This window comes from Mandrillus leucophaeus, unplaced genomic scaffold (assembly GCF_000951045.1).
Source record: "Mandrillus leucophaeus isolate KB7577 unplaced genomic scaffold, Mleu.le_1.0 Scaffold64, whole genome shotgun sequence".
Classification (NCBI taxonomy): domain Eukaryota; kingdom Metazoa; phylum Chordata; class Mammalia; order Primates; family Cercopithecidae; genus Mandrillus; species Mandrillus leucophaeus.
In genome coordinates, this window is record NW_012106919.1 from 6,523,596 (window position 1) to 6,544,870 (window position 21,275).

A 21,275-nucleotide genomic window follows, 5' to 3' on the forward strand; every position below is an offset into this window, starting at 1 on the left:
CAAACAAACAAACAAAAAAACAAAAAAAAACAATAAATGTAATAACTGCAGAACTATATAGTATGTTAGAATGTGAGAATGCCATGGAGAAAAATTAGGCAGAGTGAGGAGCGTGCAGTGCAGGATGAGGGTGTTACAACATAATTGGAGTGGTCAGGGTAAGTATCATTGAGAAGGTGATATTTGAGCAAATACTTGAAGGTGAAGGAGGGACCCATGGGGAAAAGATAGTTCAGATAAGGGAAGAGTTGGTACGTGCTGAGAGAGGAACGTGCCTACTCGTGTTTGAGCAACAGTGAGGAGGCCACTGTGACAAAATCAGAATGAACTAGGGGGAGAGGAGTAGGAGGTGCCTTCAGGATAAAACTCCATATGTCTTAAAGTGATATATATAATCTCATATGTATATATGGTTTCCCATGACCCTGCCTCTGTCAGCCCAGTCAATCTCATTTCTTGCACTGCCCCATCCAAACCCAAGCATGCACACCGGGTTTCAGCCTTCTTTTATGATTATACAAGCTACTACTTATTCTGCTTCGGACACCCTGCCCATTCTTCTTTGTCTAATGAATTCCAACCCATTCTTCAAAGCTCAGTTTAGACATCAACTTCTTTAGGAATCCTCCATTCATCAAGTCTTCATTAGGTGTCCCTCTGGGTGCTACCCATGGTACTCTATGATGACCTCTATCAAGTCTTTAACATTCTGCATTTCAATTTTCTACTCGCTTGTCTGATTCAGCCCTCTGTTCTCACTGTTCCCCTCCTTTTCCACACTGGGAACTCTTAAGGACAAGGGACCTTGTCCTGTTTCGGCATCCTTAATACTGGGCCAGTGTCTGAAACTTAATATGATTTAATAAATGTTTGATAGTGAATAAATGGCCAAGATTCATGTTTCATTTCTAAGAAACTGATCATTAGGACAGATGACTGGAGAAATTTATTGTTCATTTCAGACAGATCATTTTTGTCTTCCGATTTTCTTTTTTAAAAGGGCCTCATTCCTAAAACACAGAATCTGTAGTGCCATCTAGTGGAAACAGCTCAATAAAAATGCTATACTATGAATAAAACTCAGTTTCCTTCTGTTCTATTTTATTTATTTTGAACCAAGATGGACAGAGAAGGGAGGACTAGGTCGCACAGACTCCAGTGCACACTGCAGGCTGGGCATTTTTATTTTTATCTAAAAGTTCACTGTACCTGAGAGGACTGTAGTTGTGAGATCTAAGAGGTATAAATAGTCCCTTATCACTGACATTTTGTGAAAACGGCCAACTCTTCAACTTTGAGAAGGTAAGAAGAAAACAGCTAGAATAATGTGAGTTTTGGAACTCTCCTTGTGTAACTGTTTGTAGGTCAAACTAGAAGTACACAAGATATCAGTTCCATTATTAACAGCTATCCTTTTAGAAAAAAATTCTTTACTGTTATATCTAAGACAGACTCCTTAGCTCTTCTCAGTTGACTCCTAGTTGTCTCATCAATTGTTTGTCATGACCCCAAACTATAGTTGATGTAGTCAGGACAGGAAGCTGCACCCAATCTTAGTTGGTCTGGTATAAATATAAGCGGTTCTTAGACTATTTACACTTTATTCATCTATTTTTCTGAACTCCCTTTTTTATGTTTATTACATAATAGAGCTCAATATTAATGTTGTTTAAAATACATGTTTTAAAAATTACCTGCTACATTCTGTTAATGTATTTTATTTTTAAAATGTGGATAACTGTGTTGTGATTATATTATTTTTACATAAATTTATCTTCCATATAAAATATTCATAAGTCAAATGAGTAACAATAGTAAGAAAATGGCACATTTTAGAGACTGAATTTTGTGCTGCATTTGGCAATAATGCTTGTGATTAAAGTTAGTACAGTGCTGATGCTGCTGTGTTAGAGAATTGATCATAAAAGGCTCTTGATAATATTGCATTATAATTTAACACTTTTTTCCTTTTAGGATTCTTTCATTACTTGTACTTATTAAACATGTCAACTTTAAAGATTGATTTTGAATGGAAAGTTTTGGTTTAGAAGGGGCCCTTTATTTGGAATAAGTTTGCCCCAGTTATCTTGCTCTCTGTCAGAATGCTAAGTCAATGAGGGCAATCTGTTGAGTTTTCTGTATATCCTCAGTGTCTAGTTGCAAGTCTGACTCATAGTTGGAGCTCAGTAAATATTTATTAAATGAATATATGAGAAAATTGAGGTGCAGCAAGGTAAAGACACTGATTGACGGTCACATATGGCAAGGTAAAGACACTGATTGAAGGTCACATATGACATTACTGGCAGAATTAGGGCAAGAATCCATGTCTTCTGACTCCCACTCCATTGAGTGGTTCAATATAACACCTTGTCTTGAATCAGTACTGCTTTTAGATTCAGATGTCTATGGCACTTGCCCTGGACCCTTTGCTTTCAAAGAACCCACCCTGGCCCTTCTCCAGCCACACCTCTTCCCATGGGCCAAGGAATCCCAAGAGTGCATCTCTCCCCTCACCACCCCACCCTCACCTCCTTCAGACTAGGTTCCAGCCACCTACACGCCCGAAATTCTCTGACAAATAGCCAAAAGCCCACTCCCAGGCCCATGCAGTTGTGGACTGCGAGCGTAAGTGTACACACACTTAGGCCTCAGGAGTGGTCAAAGGACAGCTTTTGGGGGTGGTGGAACTTGATCAAGCCTGTTGGAGTGTCCACACACATATGCAAGGGCCTCTGGTAGGATGGAGAAAGATGAGAACAGGCCGTGAGCTGGGTGCCCCTGTTTGTCCTCTTGCTAATGGCCACTCAAATATTAGGGGTAGGCCTGCCTCCTATATTAAATCTAGTTTCTCCACATATTTAATATCATTTAAACCAGCACTAAGTGAATGCCAGTATTATGACAGACACTGTGCTGGATATTTTCAAATGCATTACCTCATTTAAATGTTATTCTTCCATAAGAATGCTCAGAAGTAACTTACCCGACTTACCTAAGGGCAAGCAACTGGTAAGTTACATGCATAACCTATATCCTCAGGAAGTAAGTGCAGCACCAAAATACAGGTGTGTGTGTGTGTGTGTGTGTATACATACATATATATACACATATACTTTTTCTCGAGTAAATAATGTATCTGATGAAAACATGCAAACAATTTATAAGAATGTAAGTCAATAGTAAATCTCCCATGCTAGGCCTCGAGTCAGAGACAGCCAGTTAATAATTTTTTTAATTAAAAATATCCACATATTTTAAAATTTATCATCAATAATTTTTAAACTTTTTTATTCGGGAAACTTCAGATATATGATATATACAAGCATAGGGAAAAGTATAATTAACCCCTAAGTACCCCTCACTCAACTTCACCAGTTACAGCATTATGTCACTCTTGTTTAATATACTTCCCCAACTTTTATTATGTTTTCTCTGCTGGGGGTTTTTAAAGAACATACCAGATATCATGTCATATTATTAAATTATATTAAAATATTAGATGCTTAATTTATAAAGGTTTTGATGTAAAGATGGAAAACATTTTGAATTTTCCATGAAGACCTCTTAATTTAAAAAATGCCACATAAGATTATATATACCATATAACATTTTACCAATGTTATTTAAATTTATTTATTTATTTATTTAGAGATGGAGTCTCGGTCTGTTGCCCAGGCTGGAGTGCAGTGGCACAATCTTGGCTGACTGCAACCTCTGCCGAGTTCAAGCAATTCTCCTGTCTCAGCCCCCTGAGTAGCTGGGACTACAGGCACACACCACCACACCTGGCTAATTTTTGCATTTTTAGTAGAGACGGGGTTTTGCCATGTTGGTCAGGCTGGTCTCAAATTTCTGACCTCAGGTAATCCACCTGCCTCAACCTCCCAAAGTGCTGGGATTACAGGCATGAGCCACCATGCCCAGCCCTGATTTTTAAATATTCAATATTTCCTCCTTTGTTCCAAAGGACTCAGGTGAGAGTCAGGCAATACATAATAATTTTGTGACTATAAATTCAACGTGTGCATTCCACCTCATGCCATGCAGCTTTCTTTGCAGGATTCTGTGAGACTGAGTCTCTTTTTATTTTATAGTCCATCCACTTTTTATCATCCTTTCTCTTCTCTTGGAAGAGCTGTTGAAAATGGTAAGCAAATAAATGCCTTTTTTTCTCACTTCTCTGAGAGATAAAACCTGAAAATGATGAATATATAAGGGCAAACTATGATTTAACGTAGTGCCTTTTCTAATTCAGATGACAACTAACTTTTCTGAGCTAAAGTGTGCCCACATCCTGATGATAATATTTAGAGGATGAGTAGGTTATAATATATCATGGCATACAGAGAAGTCTGTACATTAGTTCCAGGAATGTTGCTAGGAAATATAAATAAATAATGTTCCTAGATGCAAGGAAATAGAAATAATTCCACCAATTGGGGCAAAGCCTAGGTATTTATTTCTATATTGACAGCAACTATTTTTTCTTAAGTACCTATTTTCTAGATGGCATTTAAATCTGCACTGCATTTTAATACATTTTTCACTTTTTTGCACAGTATTCAGGACCTGAAAGCTCCTTCTCCTATTATTAATGAGAAGTATATGATGTTTTCAGGAAATTATGATGTAATAAAGCCCTTCTATTATTCAGTGTTCCGTGTCCCTCTTTTAGACAGAATCCCATCAAGAAAATCTTTGGAACAGTGCTGTCTGGAGCACTGGACTGGGGAGGGCCGGGTGAATCTCTGTGTTTGAGGAGCTGAGAGGCAGCAATCTGGGTGGAAAGAAGGTTCAGAGACTTGTTTGGAAGCTGCCTTTGCAGGGTAAAGCACTGTTTCATATATGCATCTAGTGTGGTCTGGAGCAATGCTGATAGAGATTGGGAGGTAGGAAGAGTTGAGGTGGGTAAAGTCCCTCCAAGCCACCTTTGGTACTGCCATCGCTCTAGACCTGTGTTGTCCGACATGAGCACTTGAAATGTAGTTGGTCCAAATTAAGATGATGCTGTAAGTGGAAAATGCACACTGGTTTTGAAAGATTCATTATGGAAAAAAAAGAATATAAAAATCTTGTCAATAATGTTTTATATTAATTGCATGTTGAAATAATAATTGTTTTTATTTTTACAGTTTTTAAGGTATATACTTTTTTACAGCAGTTTTAGGTTCACAGCAAAATCATGCAGTTTTTTGTTAGAAAATTTACAATTTATCTTACTTTACATTTATATAAGTGATGACTATATATTTTTTTTTTTTGAGACGGAGTCTTGCTCTGTCCCCCAGGCTGGAGTGCAGTCGCCCGATCTCAGCTCACTGCAAGCTCCGCCTCCCGGGTTCAAGCCATTCTCCTGCCTCAGCTTCCTGAGTAGCTGAGACTACAGGCGCCCGCCACCGGCCCGGCTAATTTTTGTATTTTTTTAGTAGAGACGGGGTTTCACCGTGTTAGCCAGGATGGTCTCGATCTCCTGACCTCGTGATCCGCCCATCTCAGCCTCCCAAAGTGCTGGGATTATAGGCTTGAGCCACCGCGCCCGGCCGTGAGGACTATATTAATATTCTTTCTAAAAACTAATTGTAATATGAGTTCATTCTATTATAATCTGATTTATCCTTCTTTATGTTAGATCTGTTTATCTCATACATTCTAAACGAGAGCAATATTGCTGCTAAATGGACAGAACTTGGTTCTTGGATTGTTAAAAAATCCTACTCTTTTAAAAAATTTTTTGTTTTAGATGGGGGGTTACTCTGTCACTCAGGCTGGAATGCAGTGGCACAATCATAGCTTATTGCAACTCTGAACTCCTGGGCTCAAGCAATTCTCCTGCCTCAGCCTCCCAAGTAGCTGGGACTACAGGTGCACGCCACTATCCCTGGCTCTTTCTCTTTCAGCATACAAAGCACAGATATATATGTAGTACAAAATCAGAGACAGATAGATGATTGATTGATGATAGATAGATAGATAGATAGATAGATAGATAATTTCCTGAGGGGTGATTAGGAAAAAAAAAGTCTAAAATTGTTCCTTATGGGGTTGGTCATGAAAGGCTGACAAACACTGATTTATCTACACTTGATATTCTTAGAGTGTGTGCACATAACAATGGAACTTTTTAATGAATTATCAAGCTCCAAAGCTTCCTAAGGAGTGAGAAAAGTATAAAATAGATGAAAGATACAGAAAGATTTACATTTACAGATTAGGAGGAAGGAAGTATCTGAGCAATGTTAGAAATCTCTACCACTGGCCAGGCGCAGTGGCTCATGCCTGTAATCCCAGCACTTTGGGAGGCTGAGGTGGGTAGATCACCTGAGGTGAGGAGTTCGAGACCAGCCTGGCCAACATGGTGAAACCCCATCTCTACTAATAACACAAAAATTAGTCAGGTATGGTGGCGTGCACCTGTAATCCCAGCTACTCGGGAGGCTGAGGCAGGAGAATCGCTTGAACCCAGGAGGCGGAGGTTGCAGTGAGCCGAGATCATGCCATTGCACTCCAGACTGGGCAACCAGAGTGAAACTCCATCTCAAAAAACAAACAAACAAAAAGTAAATCTCTACCACCAACTAATCACCAGATGTTAACCTTTTTACCAAATCCGTCTCTCTCTCTCTCTGTCTCTCTGTGTGTGTGTGTGTGTGTGTGTGTGTGTGTGTGTGTGTGTATTATCTAGGTGAAGCGAACATAGATGTTCTTTGCATTTATTTTTTCAAATGTTTTCTAGGTGTGAAATTTTTCCAAATAAAAGTTGGGGAACTGCCGAGCGCAGTGGCTCATGCCTGTAATCCCAGCACTTTGGGAGGCTGAGGCAGGCGGATTATGAGGTCAGGAGTTCGAGACCAGCCTGATCAACATGGTGAAACCCCATCTCTACTAATAACACAAAAATTAGCCAGATGTGGTGGCGTGCACCTGTAATACCAGCTACTTGGGAGGCTGAGGCAGGAGAATCGCTTGAACCCAGGAGGCGGAGGTTGCAGTGAGCCGAGATCGTGCCATTGCGCTCCAGACTGGGCAACAAGAGTGAAACTCCATCTCAAAAAAACAAACGAACAAACGAACAAACAAAAAGGAAATCTCTAACACCAACTAATCACCAGATGTTAACCATTTCTCTCTCTCTCTCTCTCTCTCTCTCTCTCTGTGTATGTGTGTGTGTGTATTATCTAGGTGAAGCGAACATAGATGTTCTTTGCATTTATTTTTCGAATGTTTCTAGGTTTGGAATTTTTCCAAATAAAAGTTGGGGAAAGGCCGAGCGCGGTGGCTCACGCCTGTAATCCCAGCACTTTGGGAGCCTGAGGCAGGCGGATCATGAGGTCAGGAGTTTGAGACCAGCCTGGCCAACATGGTGAAACCCCGTCTCTACTAAAAATACAAAAAGTAGGTGAGCATGGTGGCGGGCGCCTGTAATACCAGCTACTTGGGAGGCTGAGGTGGGAGAATCCCTTGAACCTGGGAGGTGGAGGTTGCAGTGAGCTGAGATGTACCACCGCACTCCAGCCTGGGCAACAGAGCAAGACTCCATCTCAAAAAAAAAAAAAAAAAAAATTAGGGAAAATGCCATACTTCCCCATACCCTGTCTCTACCCATTCCTGTACTCCAGTTCTGTACTGGGTCCTATGGAACCACAGTTTCTTGGTAACATGTTTTCTCTCACCTCTGGATGTTTGCATATATTTCTCCCTCTGCAGGGGACATACTGTCTGGCCTCCCACTTTGTCCTTCACACACAGCCTTTGCCTAGATAACTCCCAAAGGTCTTTTAAAGTTTCACTTCCTTCAGGAAGCCTTTCATGATCACCTAACCCCACTAAAGTCTACACTATGACTCTCATATACATTTCCTTTATTGTAATTGTTCTTATTATTGTCCTTGTCATACAATATTATACATGTACATTAAACTTGTCTGTTTTCACTGCATTATGAGTTCCCTAAAAGCAAGGATTATGATTTATTTTATTCATTCTTTGTCCTCTGCAACTATGACAGGGCCTCTCACAATATTTATTAAAATAATAATTAATTTTTCAATAAAATGCATAGTTGCTTATATAATCCCATTCAAAAGGAAGAAAAAAACAAGAAAAAGGGAGGGAAAAAGAAACTTTGATGTTTTATTTGGTTTGTAAAGCTTTACTGATGACAGCATAATTTCAGGTTAGACTTATATAAAATATTGAAAATAGCTCCCAGATCCCCATTATTAGAAACTCTGGGTGAAATATCCCTGACAGTCCTAGAAAAAATTGGTTGGTTGTTTCTCTCAGCGACAACCGAGCCGTTTCTGCCTCTATCTTACTCTGCAGGAGCTGCGGTGGGAGGCGGGAAGTCGGGGAGAGTGGGGAGGATACAAAGATGAAAAGTAAGGGAATTGTTTTTCAGGAATTTGGAGTTTAGCGAGAGATACAGATTCATGAGTAATACCAACAGTTCTACCTTACATTTCTATCATTTTTTTTTTTTTGCAGTTTACAGTGCAATTTCCCATCATTTATTCCTCAAAAAGTCCTTTAAAGTAGGCATTATTAGCCCCATTTTAAGGGTGATTTTAACATAAGCCAGGATGTGCTATGAAAGTAAGACGTTCTTTTTGTTTGGTTGTTTTCTAGAGTCCAGACATTTCCCCCGTATCTAGAATCCATCATTTAAAATCTACCACTCCTTACCATATTCTGCACCTTTCCTATTGTGTAAAAGTGTGTAGGTATAACCCAGGCTGCAACTTCAGCCTTCAACAGCAGGAACTATTGTCTAATGAAAGCTGTACTCCAGATGGAAAATTTCTCAAGTGAAATGGATGGGATTGGTAAATCCATTGTTTTCTAAATTAGCAAATATTTGGGTATGTAATAATATACATTTATTCAAGACAAAGGCTATGATCACAGCTTTTCAAAATACGTGTGCAAACGGATGAGGACTAAAGCATACACATTCTGATCATTATTAAGGAGGTGGATTTAGGAGTAATTATTTTCTCTATAAATTAAAAATCATCAATAATTTTTAGCATATGTACATACCCAAGTTTTGCACATTAATTAAAGAAAGCTGAGAATCACCTATTTTTCAGTCCTAAAGGATTCTTGGTTTATTTAACCCACTAGTTGAGTAGCCATTTTCCCTCCTAGCTCCAATCAAGTCCTTCCCACCTTCTCTCAAGAACATGCAGAGGACTTTGCCAGAATTATTGGCTCAAACCACCGCACCATGACACATTGACCTGGGAAAGAATTGTTTGTCTATTTCTCAACTTCATCACTCTTCTGTTTTGAACCTGCAGGCATGATGAATGCTTGCTCTCCCCTTCCTGATTACTTGTATTTGTATTAAAGGGGTGATTCTCGGGCCAGGGGTGGTGGCTCACGCCTGTAATCCCAGCACTTTGGGAGGCTGACGTGGGCAGATCACCTGAGGTTGGGAGTTTAAGACCAGCCTGGCCAACATGGTGAAACCCCCATCTCTACTAAAAATACAAAAAATTAGCCAGGCGTGGCAGTGGATGCCTGTAATCCCAGCTACTCGGGAGACTGAGGCAGGAGAATCACTTGAACCCAGGAGGCGGAAGTTGCAGTGAGCTGAGATCACGCCATTACACTCCAGCCTAGGCAACGAGAGCGAAACTCTGTCTCAAAGGAAAAAAAGGGGTGGGCGTGGGGGTGGTTCTTGGATCACAAATTGAAAGTCTGAGGGCAGGAAGACTAGTCTTGAGCCTATGTCAATTGTTCACTTGAGCGCTAATGCAAATCTGGGCAGAGTCCTGCAGGCCTCTTCTTCCCATATGTGGCAGGGAGCTGGCACCCTGCACATGTGGCCACACCCAAGTGCTCACCCTTTGTGCTGCAGTTTCAGTTGATCAATAGTTCAATGACATTTGTATGTAGGGAGGATTGCCTGACCGTCCTAATGGCTGTTAGGGAGGTCTGATTATTCCTTTTCTTTATCTGAGCAGATATACATCTGAAAGGCCCTGGAAGTCCTTGGAAGAACAACCTAATAACAGCTCCTGAGCTTTGGGGGTTCCCATTTCCAACAGGGCTATTTCTTCAACTGGAGGCTTGCATAGCATCATGGTTGCCTACTTTTCCTGCAAATATAATATAGACCATTACTGTGGGGAAGGGTCACTCTCTACTGGAACACTTGAACCTGATGAGTCTAGTATAGCTATGCCCAGCCTAAGTGCTGTAAGGGCCCAGAGGATTACCCTGCTCCTTGAAATTTGATTGTGTTTCCCCAGAAAAGCCCTCTTTTATGTTTATACTACGTAGCTCTAGAAGTAAATGTGTCTGTATCCCTTTTGCCTGACTGGCCAGCACACCGGTATTTTCAGTCTTCAAGGACTACAAAAAGTTAAGAGTGAAGGAAAGAAAACACACACACACACACACACACACACACACACAAACACATACCGGTTTCTATCCTGAGAGCCCCAGGACAGAAAAGATTGTAATCTACCTCTAGCCTAAAAACATCCTTAGCACTCAGCAATTTAGTTTAGTTATATGGAGACAAACTGCTCCTTTATCACTCAATTCTCTTCCTTTGAAGATTGGACCCACACTGGTTTATTTTTTATCTTTTCATGATCTATGGTCTTTTGTAACATTTAAAATAGTAACCTGTGGTTTGGGGAGGCCATTAGCCAATTCTCTTCCCTTAACAGCATCTACCTGCTGAGCCATTGTGCTCTAGTTTTTAAGTGTCCTCTGACCTGGTTTGCTATCAGTAGCTATTTGGATAAGACTTTCTGTTGTGCCCCAGCTGTTCAAGCATTAAACATCTATTCTTGGTTAAATGGAGGGAAAAAAAACAAAGTTCATATCTTTCCTTTTGTGGTTCCTTGATATGCATTTGCTCTGACCACCACATGTACTTAATAATAGCTAATTTTTATTAGTTCCTTCATATATGCCCATGTTATGGACAGAATTTTGCCCCCCCCACCCTATATTTATATGTTAAATTCCTGACCTCCAGGATACCTCAGAACGTGACTCTATTTGAAGAATCAGCCTTTAAAAAGGCAATTAGGGTCAAATGAGGTCATTTGGGTGGGCCCAAATCCAGTATGATGGGTGTCCTCACAAGAAGAGGGAGAACTCCATGTGCCCTCCCCTCCCAACCTCCTTCCTCCATCTCTCCATGCTGCCATAATGGAATGCATGAATGCCCTGGCTGATGCTCTCAAGAACAAACACTGGAAAAGGAGGCAAACACCAGATTCTTACTAGGCTATGCTCCAAAGTCATCATTGGGTTTCTAACTGTGATGATGAAGCATGGTTACATTGGCAAATTTGAAATCACTGATGATCACAGAGCTGGGAAAACTGTTGTGAATCTCACAGGCAAGTTAAACAAGCGTGGAGTGATAAGGCCCAGATTTAATGTGCAACTCAAAGATCTAGAAAAATGGCAGACAAATCTGCTCCCATCCCTCCAGTTTGGTGTCGTTGTACTGACAATCTAAGCTGGCATCACGGACCACAAAGAAGTAAGACAAAAACACACAGAAGGGAAAATCCTGGGATTCTTTTTCTAAGAATGTGATACATACTTACAAATAAAATGCCTCAGTGGAAAAAAATAAAAAGAAAAGGGAGCGACATCAGGAGTGCACACACACAGAGAAAACGCTGTGAGTACACAGCAAGAAGGCAGCTGTCTACCAGACAAAGAGAGAGGCCTCAGCAGAAGCCAAATCTGCTGACACCTGATCCTAGACTTCCAGGCTCCAGAACTATGAGAAATAAATGTCTACTGTTTAAGCCACACAATTTGTGGTATTTTGTTATGGTAGCCCTAGCAGACTAACACAGGCAGGCAATGTAATAACTGCTTTTTATGAATTATCTCATTTAATTGTAGGTACTATTTAGACAGGCACTCCCAATATCAATTTTGCCCACAGCAGGAACTCTGTTGAGAGTATGGTCGGGCTTGACCCTGAAAGTAGGTAAGTAGAATGCTCCGGCTCATAAATGGATGAGGTGGGGAGAGAAGTTTAATGGACACAAGAATTCCCTGACACTTGTGTATCTTTATCGAGATTGTATCTACCTGTTTGCTCCTTGTTCATTAAAGGAGAATGGTAATACCCTAATTTACACCAGGAAGATTTCTTACAAGGGTTTGTTTATTTATTAAACTGATAAGCCCTTTCTGATTATTCACTAACAATTTCAAATTTTTTTCCTCTATTTTGTTCTTTCTTACCCATCTCCATGGAATGGCTGGGTGAATGTATGTGCACATAACGTTTTCCTTTCTGTATATGCTGGCTAAAACTGTAGGTCTCAAAGGTTATCAAAAGTTCAGAAACAGATACAAGTATATGTAAGAAAAACATACATAATAAAATATTTTAAAAAGTCAGTGGGGGTAAGGATAAATTAATTAACAAATGGTATTATAAAATCACTTGAAAAAATAATAGTTAATTCATCTCATCGAATATACAAAAAATTAATTTCAGATTGGATTAAATATTTAAATGTTAATAAAACATGGAAGCATTAAAACGTAAAGATTAATTTTTTATATAATCGAGGGCTGCAGAAGGCATAAGTACTAAAGGAAGTACTTAAATATAAAGAAAGAAACCAAAATAGAAAATATTGGTAGATTTGACTATATAAAAGCAGTGTGGTGGGTCATGGCAAAGAGGCTAGAACTATATGTAATCTATTCTCAACATTAGCGCACTCAGGAGGATTTAATAATTAAATCTGTTCTTTCCAGGTATACTTAAGGCCAACAAGAAGGAACACATAATCTGGTCTCAGGAAACATTTTGCATCATCTGGTAAAGACTTCTGCCTCATCAGATTACAGACTACAGGTGAAGCCTTGAAGAGAGCTCCAAGGAGCTGCATGGGCACAGGGCAGTGTCCTCAGAGTGAGCTAGGAAGAGGCTTGCACTGTCACTGCCAGACGCTTTGTGCATCAGGGAAGGCCTGAGCGTAATACTTGAGCAGCCATTGCTCTCTCCTCCAGGGAGAGGAATCATCCTTCTCACAGACGGCTGAAGATCTTATGAAGCTGAACCTCCCAACAAATCCTCATATTTTGATACAAATAAGAATATGATTGTCAATATTCATGCAACGTTTTAAACCTTATGTAGCAATTTTGCACATTCTTGTACTCTTTCAGAAATAGTGTGGGTTGTGATGATAGATTTAGGTTTGAATTCTGGTTAACCATTTGGCTATGTGATCCTGGGTGACTTACTTAACCTCTCAGAACTTTTTTTCTCCTCTATAAAATGGTGATGGTGATGGTGCTAGGGTCAAAATGATACCACCTTATGGGATAAGGATTGGATGACAGACATACCTAGTTTGACCCATAGGAGGCACTCCATTTCCTTCCCTTCTATAAAAGTGGTTAGTTGCATCAGTAGACCTCAGATTTCCACAATAGTTACATGTTTAGATAGTGATGTGTTCTCTTCAAACGTGTCTCATGTTACATGGTGATTTTTAAAAAAAGATAGGGTCTCATTCTGTCACCTAGGCTGAAGTACAGTAGTGTGATCCTAGCTCACTGCAGCCTTGAACTCCTGGGTTTGAAATATCTTACTGCCTTAGCCTCCTGAGTAGCTGGGACTATAGGTGCATGCCACCACACTTGGTTAATTAAAAAAAATTTTTTTTGCAAGGACAGGGTCTTGCTATGTTGCCCAGTCTGGTCTTGAACTCCTGGCCTCAAGTGATCCTCCTGGCTTGGCATCCCAATGCACTGGGATTACAGGCATAAGCCACCACACCTGGCCTCACAGTGATTCTTAACTCAGCAATGTGGCATGGAGGCATTAATATCTGTATTGCTAAAAAGCACCCCAGAGCCTCCTGACTGAGAATTGTCAGTCTATAGTATATGATACCCCAAGTATCTCTCATGAGTTTGATATTTTTGTGATACCTTATTCTTCACTCTTAGTAGCTTTATTTCACTAAAGTAAGGCTTTGCTTATAAGGGAAGGCAGTGCATTAAGCTAATGAAAAATTATAGTTGATAAACTACCTTCTCATATATAGCTGGATGCCAGGGAGTATTTTTGTTGGGGGTGGTGCTGGAGGGAGTTTTGGTGGAAATAATAGTAGAAAGATGGAGAGTACACAAGACCTAGAGGAGGCATGATTGAACCATAAGGAAAAACAGATAAAAGGGAAGGTGAGAGGAATTGAAGACAATGATCATTTTTCTCATAGAGCCTCATTTAGCAGGCTGAGACTTGGCTGTTTCGGGAGTACCGGCTGTCTCTCACTAGAAACTGCCATCTTTATGCTATCACCGTGTCTCTCATCCAGTCTCACCTACCCGAGGTATAAGACCTGCACTCACCACTTAAGTTATACATGGCTACCTGATCCATCTCATCAAAGGCATATTAAGTACTATAAGATTCTCGGATTTAATCTGTCAAAACCTAAATAGTTCTCCCTATAATGATACATGAATGGTTACAAATAAAGTTTGGTAACTGCAAATATAGAAAACTAGAGAGAAAGGAAGTGGTCCCAGTCTACCATGAGCAGCTCATAGCCTACGTGAACTGAACATAGCTTTTGGTTTGTTCTAAGGAAAGGATATAAGACCAAAGTGTCCATAAAGTTCTTAAAGTAACTTTTAGAGTTTGGGGTAAGAGATCTTTCAATTGAAACTACTAAGAATACTTCTTAGGCCAGGCAATTAGATTTGAACTGAAGAGATAAGATAAAGCTGAAGGTCAAAGTTATGACTTTGAGAAGAGTCAGGCAATGTCATCATCAAGGGAGGCAATCTTCCAGTAGACAGGGGCTTCTGGAGTGATAACTACAGACCCGCTGTTTCCAGGCTGCAGATAATTGCATTGGCCCAGCAGACACCATCAGTAAACAAGCCTTCCAGGGAATATCTACTTGATCCTCTTTCACAGAGCAAACTTCCAAGGGCTGCCTGGGTCCCATCCTTATTTTGTTATCATCTTCAGGGAGTCCAAGTGCACAGCAATGAAAAAAAATTGTGTGATTTTGTGATAAAATGCATGTGTAGACTAAAGAAAAGAGTAACATCACGGTGCATTGGACCATGAAGTGATAGATAGCTTGATGAGGAAAGAAGAATTTTGGAGGGAACTTGATGATGGGTAAAATTTAAAGAAAGATGGGAGACAGCAAATGTATCCATACTTCTGGAATGTTTTAGCTTTTGGCACTTAGGTTTGAGTATCCCCAGATGTCTGTGGTGTGTACCTCAAAATCTGGTTCTTGCAGTTGGGCTGATGTGATAACATCTGTTGTCTAAGGTATCTACTGTGTGCTCATGGACAAGGCATCTGTTTCTGTGACTGTTTATTTTCACTAATGACTCCCATATTGAAACTCCTGGGAATGATTCCATGAAAGATGAAATAAGCCAAGGTTCGAAGGAGCAAACAGTTCAAACACATAGTAATATAGTCGGAATTAGAGCAGCCTGATGGATATGTGGAGACTTCACCAGCTGGAAGCAGACTGGGAATTACAAGTTTCATCAACAGAACCAAAGCACATGACCTATGCCACAGGGCAGAATCCTTATTATGTAATAATGACCCCTGCACACTTCTCTCCCTCAATTAACAATGCACAGATTGAGGTCATTGTGTATTTACAAACTGGAGATAGCTGATAGCCCATACTTCACCTTGAAGTTTGGCTTGTCTGTTTCCTCAAATGTGTTAACACTTCTGAAACGTTTTTGCCTTTGGCACCTCAGTTTGAACATCTCCAGATGTCTATGGTGTACCTCAAAATCTGGTCATTGCAGTCGGGCTGATATGACACATCTGTTGTCTAATGTATCTACTGTGTACTCATGGACAAAGCCAAATAATCTGGGCCAGGATTGTTTATGCTTTCACAGTTTGCTTTCTCAGTTTGGTTCGGCATTGATCTCTTCTTGCAGAAAGCCTATATTGGGACCAAACTGGGAATGCAACAGGGCAAAGTTGGTCTAAAAATCCTCCGGGAATTTACCATTTGGCAATTAAATTTTTTGTAGATTACATCTCTCTACCAATTACCAGTGTGACTTTTAGAACATTATAAAATCTGAGCATAGCCAGTTACATTTCTTTTACCTTGAGCCTCTGGGTCTTAATCTGAAAAATTAAAGGACTAGAAAAGATGACTTTGAGTTTTTTACAGCTCTAATATTTGAGAATTTAATAATTGCTCAGTAGTGAAAGTCAGATTTCTTGACACTAGAGCAATTAGTTTGTCCACCTATAGGTATTCCTCCTACATTTATCTGCCTGAAGCCCATTGCCACTAGTATTTTCCGAGATGGAAATGTGCCAGGCTGGTATAAGCCCAGTGGATTTTCACCAAGAAACTAGACCCAGCCACCCAGCCCATACTCACAGTCTTATCATTCCTCCCATTCATTTACCCATTCACTCAACAAACATTTATTGAAGGCCTGTTAAGTGCTAGGTACTAATCTTTAGAACCTACTCTATGGCTTTTCAGTCCATCTTGCCTTCACTCACTTTTTTTGACAAACCAGGCAGACGACGGTGTAGGAAATGTATATTTAATCATTCTCTTGAACGATCAGCACTCTAAAATCAGTTTTCCATAACAACATGTAATACAGTCACCATGGCTCCAAGGTCCAGGAAGGCAGTGGTTAACACATGAAAAGTGTGGGAAGGGGGCTGGAAACATATTCTTTTCCATCAAAGCTTCATTCCTCAGGGCCTCAATTCCAACAGTCATTGTCCTTGCTTTCAAAAGTCTCTGTGTGCTTCATGAAAAGTATATGTTTGTTGCCTTAATTTGAATCGTGGCCAGGCAGGGTCTGGAGATCTAAATTCAGAGTAAGAAAACCTGAGCTAGAACTCAGGCAGCTCTCTTACAGAACTTGGCTTGCAGGGTAGAATGAAAGGAAAGAAACTTAGAAGCTCAACAAGCTGAAGATAATCCCATCAGGCATTTCCCACAGGCCTTGTCAACTCCGTTCGCTGAGAGATGTTATCCTGGTGCCTGATAGAGTTCTGGCTCTCTGTGCTGAGGCAGCAGCCAAACAGACAGAATGCTTACTTGCCAATGACTAATGTGAGGAAGCAGACAGCTTTGTTGGCTCCCCTCTTTCTAGGCCCTTTTCTACTCGAAACCAGGGTTTCTTAGCCCTGACACAGTTGACCCTTCGGATTGGGTAATTGTAATGGGGAGACATCCTGTACATGGTAGGAGGTTGAGCAGCATCCCTGGCCTCTATCCGCTAGATGCTAGTAGCACTGTATCCTCCTCCACTCCCTCACTGTGGTAACAAAAATTGTCTTCAGACATTCCCTTGGGGATGGGGGGCAAAATCACCCCAGCTGAGTCCCACTGCTCTAGATACTATTGAAAACTGAGGTCATAGCTGTCCATGCAGGACGGAAAGGAGAAGCCTCAGAGCTTGTGATGACATAATGCCATCTATTCAGGGTGAAAGGTCCTTCCCTGGACCATTCACGGATGAACATCATCTGAGAAATAAATCCACATTTGTTTAAAAAGAAGGTGCTCAGTTTATTTATAAAATCAGTGCTGCCGACTGCTTTGTTTATGCTAAAATTATGATCATTTTTCTTATCTTTGGCATTTGTCAGTTGGGAAGAGAAGCTAAGACACCTTTGGAAGCATCATAAAAAGTAAATCGTTTGACCCATTACTAAAATGCAGCTGCCCCTGAGTTGCGAAGTGGCAGTCAATTAGCAGCGTCTTAGAGTACCTACTACAGCTTAATTTGTGGAATATAAGATGTGGATATATTGGGATAGGCTTTCCAGGAGTTTCCTCAGAGCAGCATTACAGTACATATACCTAAAAATTCAGAGACAAAGGACATTCACTATCCTATCCTCTCACTCCCCAGGTGATAGGTAGGGGGAGGTCCCTGAGATCTGGGATCACTTGTTCCATGTGCACTTTACTTATCACTCTTAACACACTTGCCTAGTTCAGATGAATTATTTTCCCAACTTCTAATATGCCTCTGAAGATAGATTTATCTTGTTCATGTTGGAGTCTTTTGCTTTTGGCTTCCTTTTGTTTCTTGTTCTTGTTTGTTCACTCCAGACTTCCAGATATGAATTCATTTCCTCCCAGAAATATAAAACTAGGTCATATCTGGTGGTGAAATACTTGTGTAGATCCCTGGGATTGTGGAAATAACAGCAATAAGATACCACTATAGCCATTCACAAAACAATTATTGAGAACTGAGAGCTTCCCTACCACTGCGTGGTGTATCTCTTGTTTAGAAAGGGGCTTATTTTTCAGTATTTTGATGTTGTTCTATTGAGGTCACATGGTCCCATGGGTTGCTGGGGAAAAAGAGATAGCTTGCATCTCTCCTTAATGGGGTATCATTCCAGTGGCAGTCTCAAGGAAGAGGTGGGTCCTCATAGTAAATGAGAACTGAGAGGAGTCTGGGCAGTCTCCTGAATAGAGGTGGAAGGGTGGTTTCTGCCACAATTCCTAACCAGGGAGTGTGTGTGGCCTAAAATGCCATGACTCATTATATTGTGTGTCTCAAATAATGTTCTATTCATTTACTTTTATTAATTTTTTTTGAGATAGGGTCTCACTCTGTTGCCCTGGCTGTAGTGCAGTGGTGCAAACAAAGCTCACTGTAGCCTCAGCCTCCTGGGCTCATGCAATCCTTCCACCTCAGCCTCCTGAGTAGCTGGGACCACAGGTGCACCTCCATGCCTGGCTAATTTTTTAATTTTTTTGTAGAGATGGGGTCTCACCATATTGCCCAGGTTGGTCTTGAACTCCTGGGCTCAATCAGTCCTCCCATCTTGGCCTCTCAAAGTGCTGGGGTTATAGGTGTGAGCCTCTGTGCCCAGCCTTATTCATTTACTTTAAAAAATCTACTTGATTTATGGTTATTCCTCTATGGTGCCAGGGAGGAAGAGGTGGACTGCAGCTAACTGGGTAATTGTATGTAAGCCTACATGTGCTGCCTGTGAATATTATCCATTAGATGTATATCATGGCTTTTTTTTTTAAGCTGTCAATTATTACTGTAAGGGAATACAAGGTAAAGATGAGTCAGCTATGTTATATAGGACATTTTATTTAGTTGCAGGTTATTAAACACTCATTTGCAGTGTTGTGGGGAATCAGCGAGAGAAAAAAGTGCTTTTCCCTGTACTAGTGAGATTCCCAAGTTACAGTTTCCTTAGGGAAATCTCTGCTGACAACTGCGGAGGATTGGAAATGATGAAAACTGGCGGGTTTCCTTACAAAGAATCTCCTTTGTTCGCTGCACTATAGTGAAATCTTGGAGAACAAGAGAAGGAATGAAAAGAAGCAGATCGACAGATCTTTACCTGCCCCTGAGGACTTAGCAATGTAGGCAAGGAATACATGTGCCTTGGAGAGTGTAAGCTATAAATCATACATGCATGCCAAGAGGATGTAAAATACAAAGACCCTCGGGAAGGTGGGATATAAGCTAGGAAGCACTTTCCTAAAATGGATAAAGGAAGTAGTGGGTATAAATTGCCATAGAGTAGAGAAGATTTTCAGGAAAAGACAGTGAGGGAGGGAGCAAGACCAGAAAGTAACGGTAGGTAGCAGGTAGTGGTAGGCAGCAGTAGTGGTAGGTAGTAATGGTGGGTAGGTATGTGTCTGTGACTTTAACTTTGATATAGTAATGCCCAGAGAGTCACTTTAGGCTCTGGAGCAAAGGAAGGCTATGATGAAATCATGTTTCAGAATACTTCGATTCTGGCACCGTGTTTCCTATCAGCTAAAATAGGGAAAGGAAGGAGCAGGCACAGTGTTTCAAAACCAGTCTGGGTGTGAGATGATGAAGGCTGGATTAGGGTCCATCTGAGAGGCAACATGGGAAAATGTGATAGGTAGGGGTTAAGAAATTGACATGACGGACAGAGGGGAGACAAAAATAGCTCTGAGGCTCTAAACCTGGATGCTTGGTGGGGATGCCACTGAGTAATATGGGAGTATCAACTGGAATTTCATGATCTCAGCTTTCTACACATTTCATATGCAGAGGAATATTCAAAAGGAAATATCCTAACAACCATTGGAGCCAGAGGACTGAAGTGAGAAGGAAATCTCAGCAGGAGGGCTAGTTGGTGAGTCATCTGCCAACTGTCCATGGGGGCCGGCTGGAGGGGCAGGGAGGGGTTTTCATGTGAATAATGATATGCACGTCATCATGCTTTATAAATAACAGTGAAATTCAGGGTCATTAGTCAGGGCTAAATATCTCTTTCTCTTCAATAAGTTATTTTGCCTTCATTGATGACTGAGTAACTGATAAGGTATTTGAATTTACACAAATACTTGAATTGTATGTTATTTTTCCTATGGGTCTGTCAATGAAGTCTCGGCTGTTTGCTTACCTAACAAATGATTACCTTTCCCAGTACTAGTGGAAATAAGGTCACAGCCCTGGTGTCATTAAATGTTTCTCTCTGTGGCTGATGCTGAAGGCTATCCGACTCTCATTAGGAGCACAAGCACCCACAGAACCAGTCTCCCACACCATTTGTGATTAATCTCACCTGTTGTAACAATGACTTTGCATGCTTTTTTTGTGGCCGAGGCACATTATTTTAGCATCAGGTAAGGGGCGAGAGGCAGAAGTGCCCAGCTGATGGCAAGGAAAGAAGAGACACACAGAGAAGCCTTTGAGTTTAGCAGCTGTAGGTGACTCCGTCTTTTGATCTCAGATTCTGTGAAGGGAGAGAAAAAGTTAAGGGTCAGCAGGAGAAGCTGGATATCTTCTTCACATGACTGGTTAGCAAAGAAAAGTACCTGAAAAACAGAACAAGTTGTTCCTAATACAAGCAGTTTTTTACCCTTTGCCCACCTTTCCATAACTGGCTTAAAAATAGAGTTTTCTCTTTCTTCAAAGAAAATTCCATTCTGTGGTCCACTCCAGTGAACATTCAGCCGAATGAAAAACTATACCAATAGAGAGATTGTTATTGGTTACCAAATAAAGAATAGGCTAAACAAATAGCCATGGCCAGTTCTTGGCTTGAGATGCATTTTTCCTCCAGGCAGTGATCTTTAAAGGATCCATGTCATTACATTAGCTTTCATCATACCATTATAAAGTGTCTGGGAAGTATTATTCCCATTCTGAAGTAGAGAAAGGTAGATGTAAAGAAATGAAATAATACTTCTTTTGCTCGATTTCCTCCCTAGACAATCCTATCTCTCTCTCTCTTTTTTTTTTTTTTTTTTTTT

At 40.6% G+C, this 21,275-nt stretch overlaps 1 protein-coding gene across 5 annotated transcripts in view; it reads right to left on the reverse strand.

Moving 5' to 3' along the window:
- Positions 1-16,569: 16,569 nt before the first annotated feature.
- VTCN1 (V-set domain containing T cell activation inhibitor 1) overlaps positions 16,570-21,275 on the reverse strand; it is a 93,039-nt gene continuing 88,333 nt past the window's right edge. For all 5 annotated transcript variants that reach the window (XM_012000849.1, XM_012000850.1, XM_012000846.1 and 2 more), the window contains 2 exons: positions 20,585-20,755; positions 16,570-18,197 (listed from right to left, as the gene is read on the reverse strand). In XM_012000849.1, the coding sequence (XP_011856239.1) occupies positions 20,631-20,755 (125 nt within the window). In that variant the 3' untranslated portion in view covers positions 16,570-18,197; positions 20,585-20,630. The remainder of the gene's footprint in view (positions 18,198-20,584; positions 20,756-21,275) is intronic.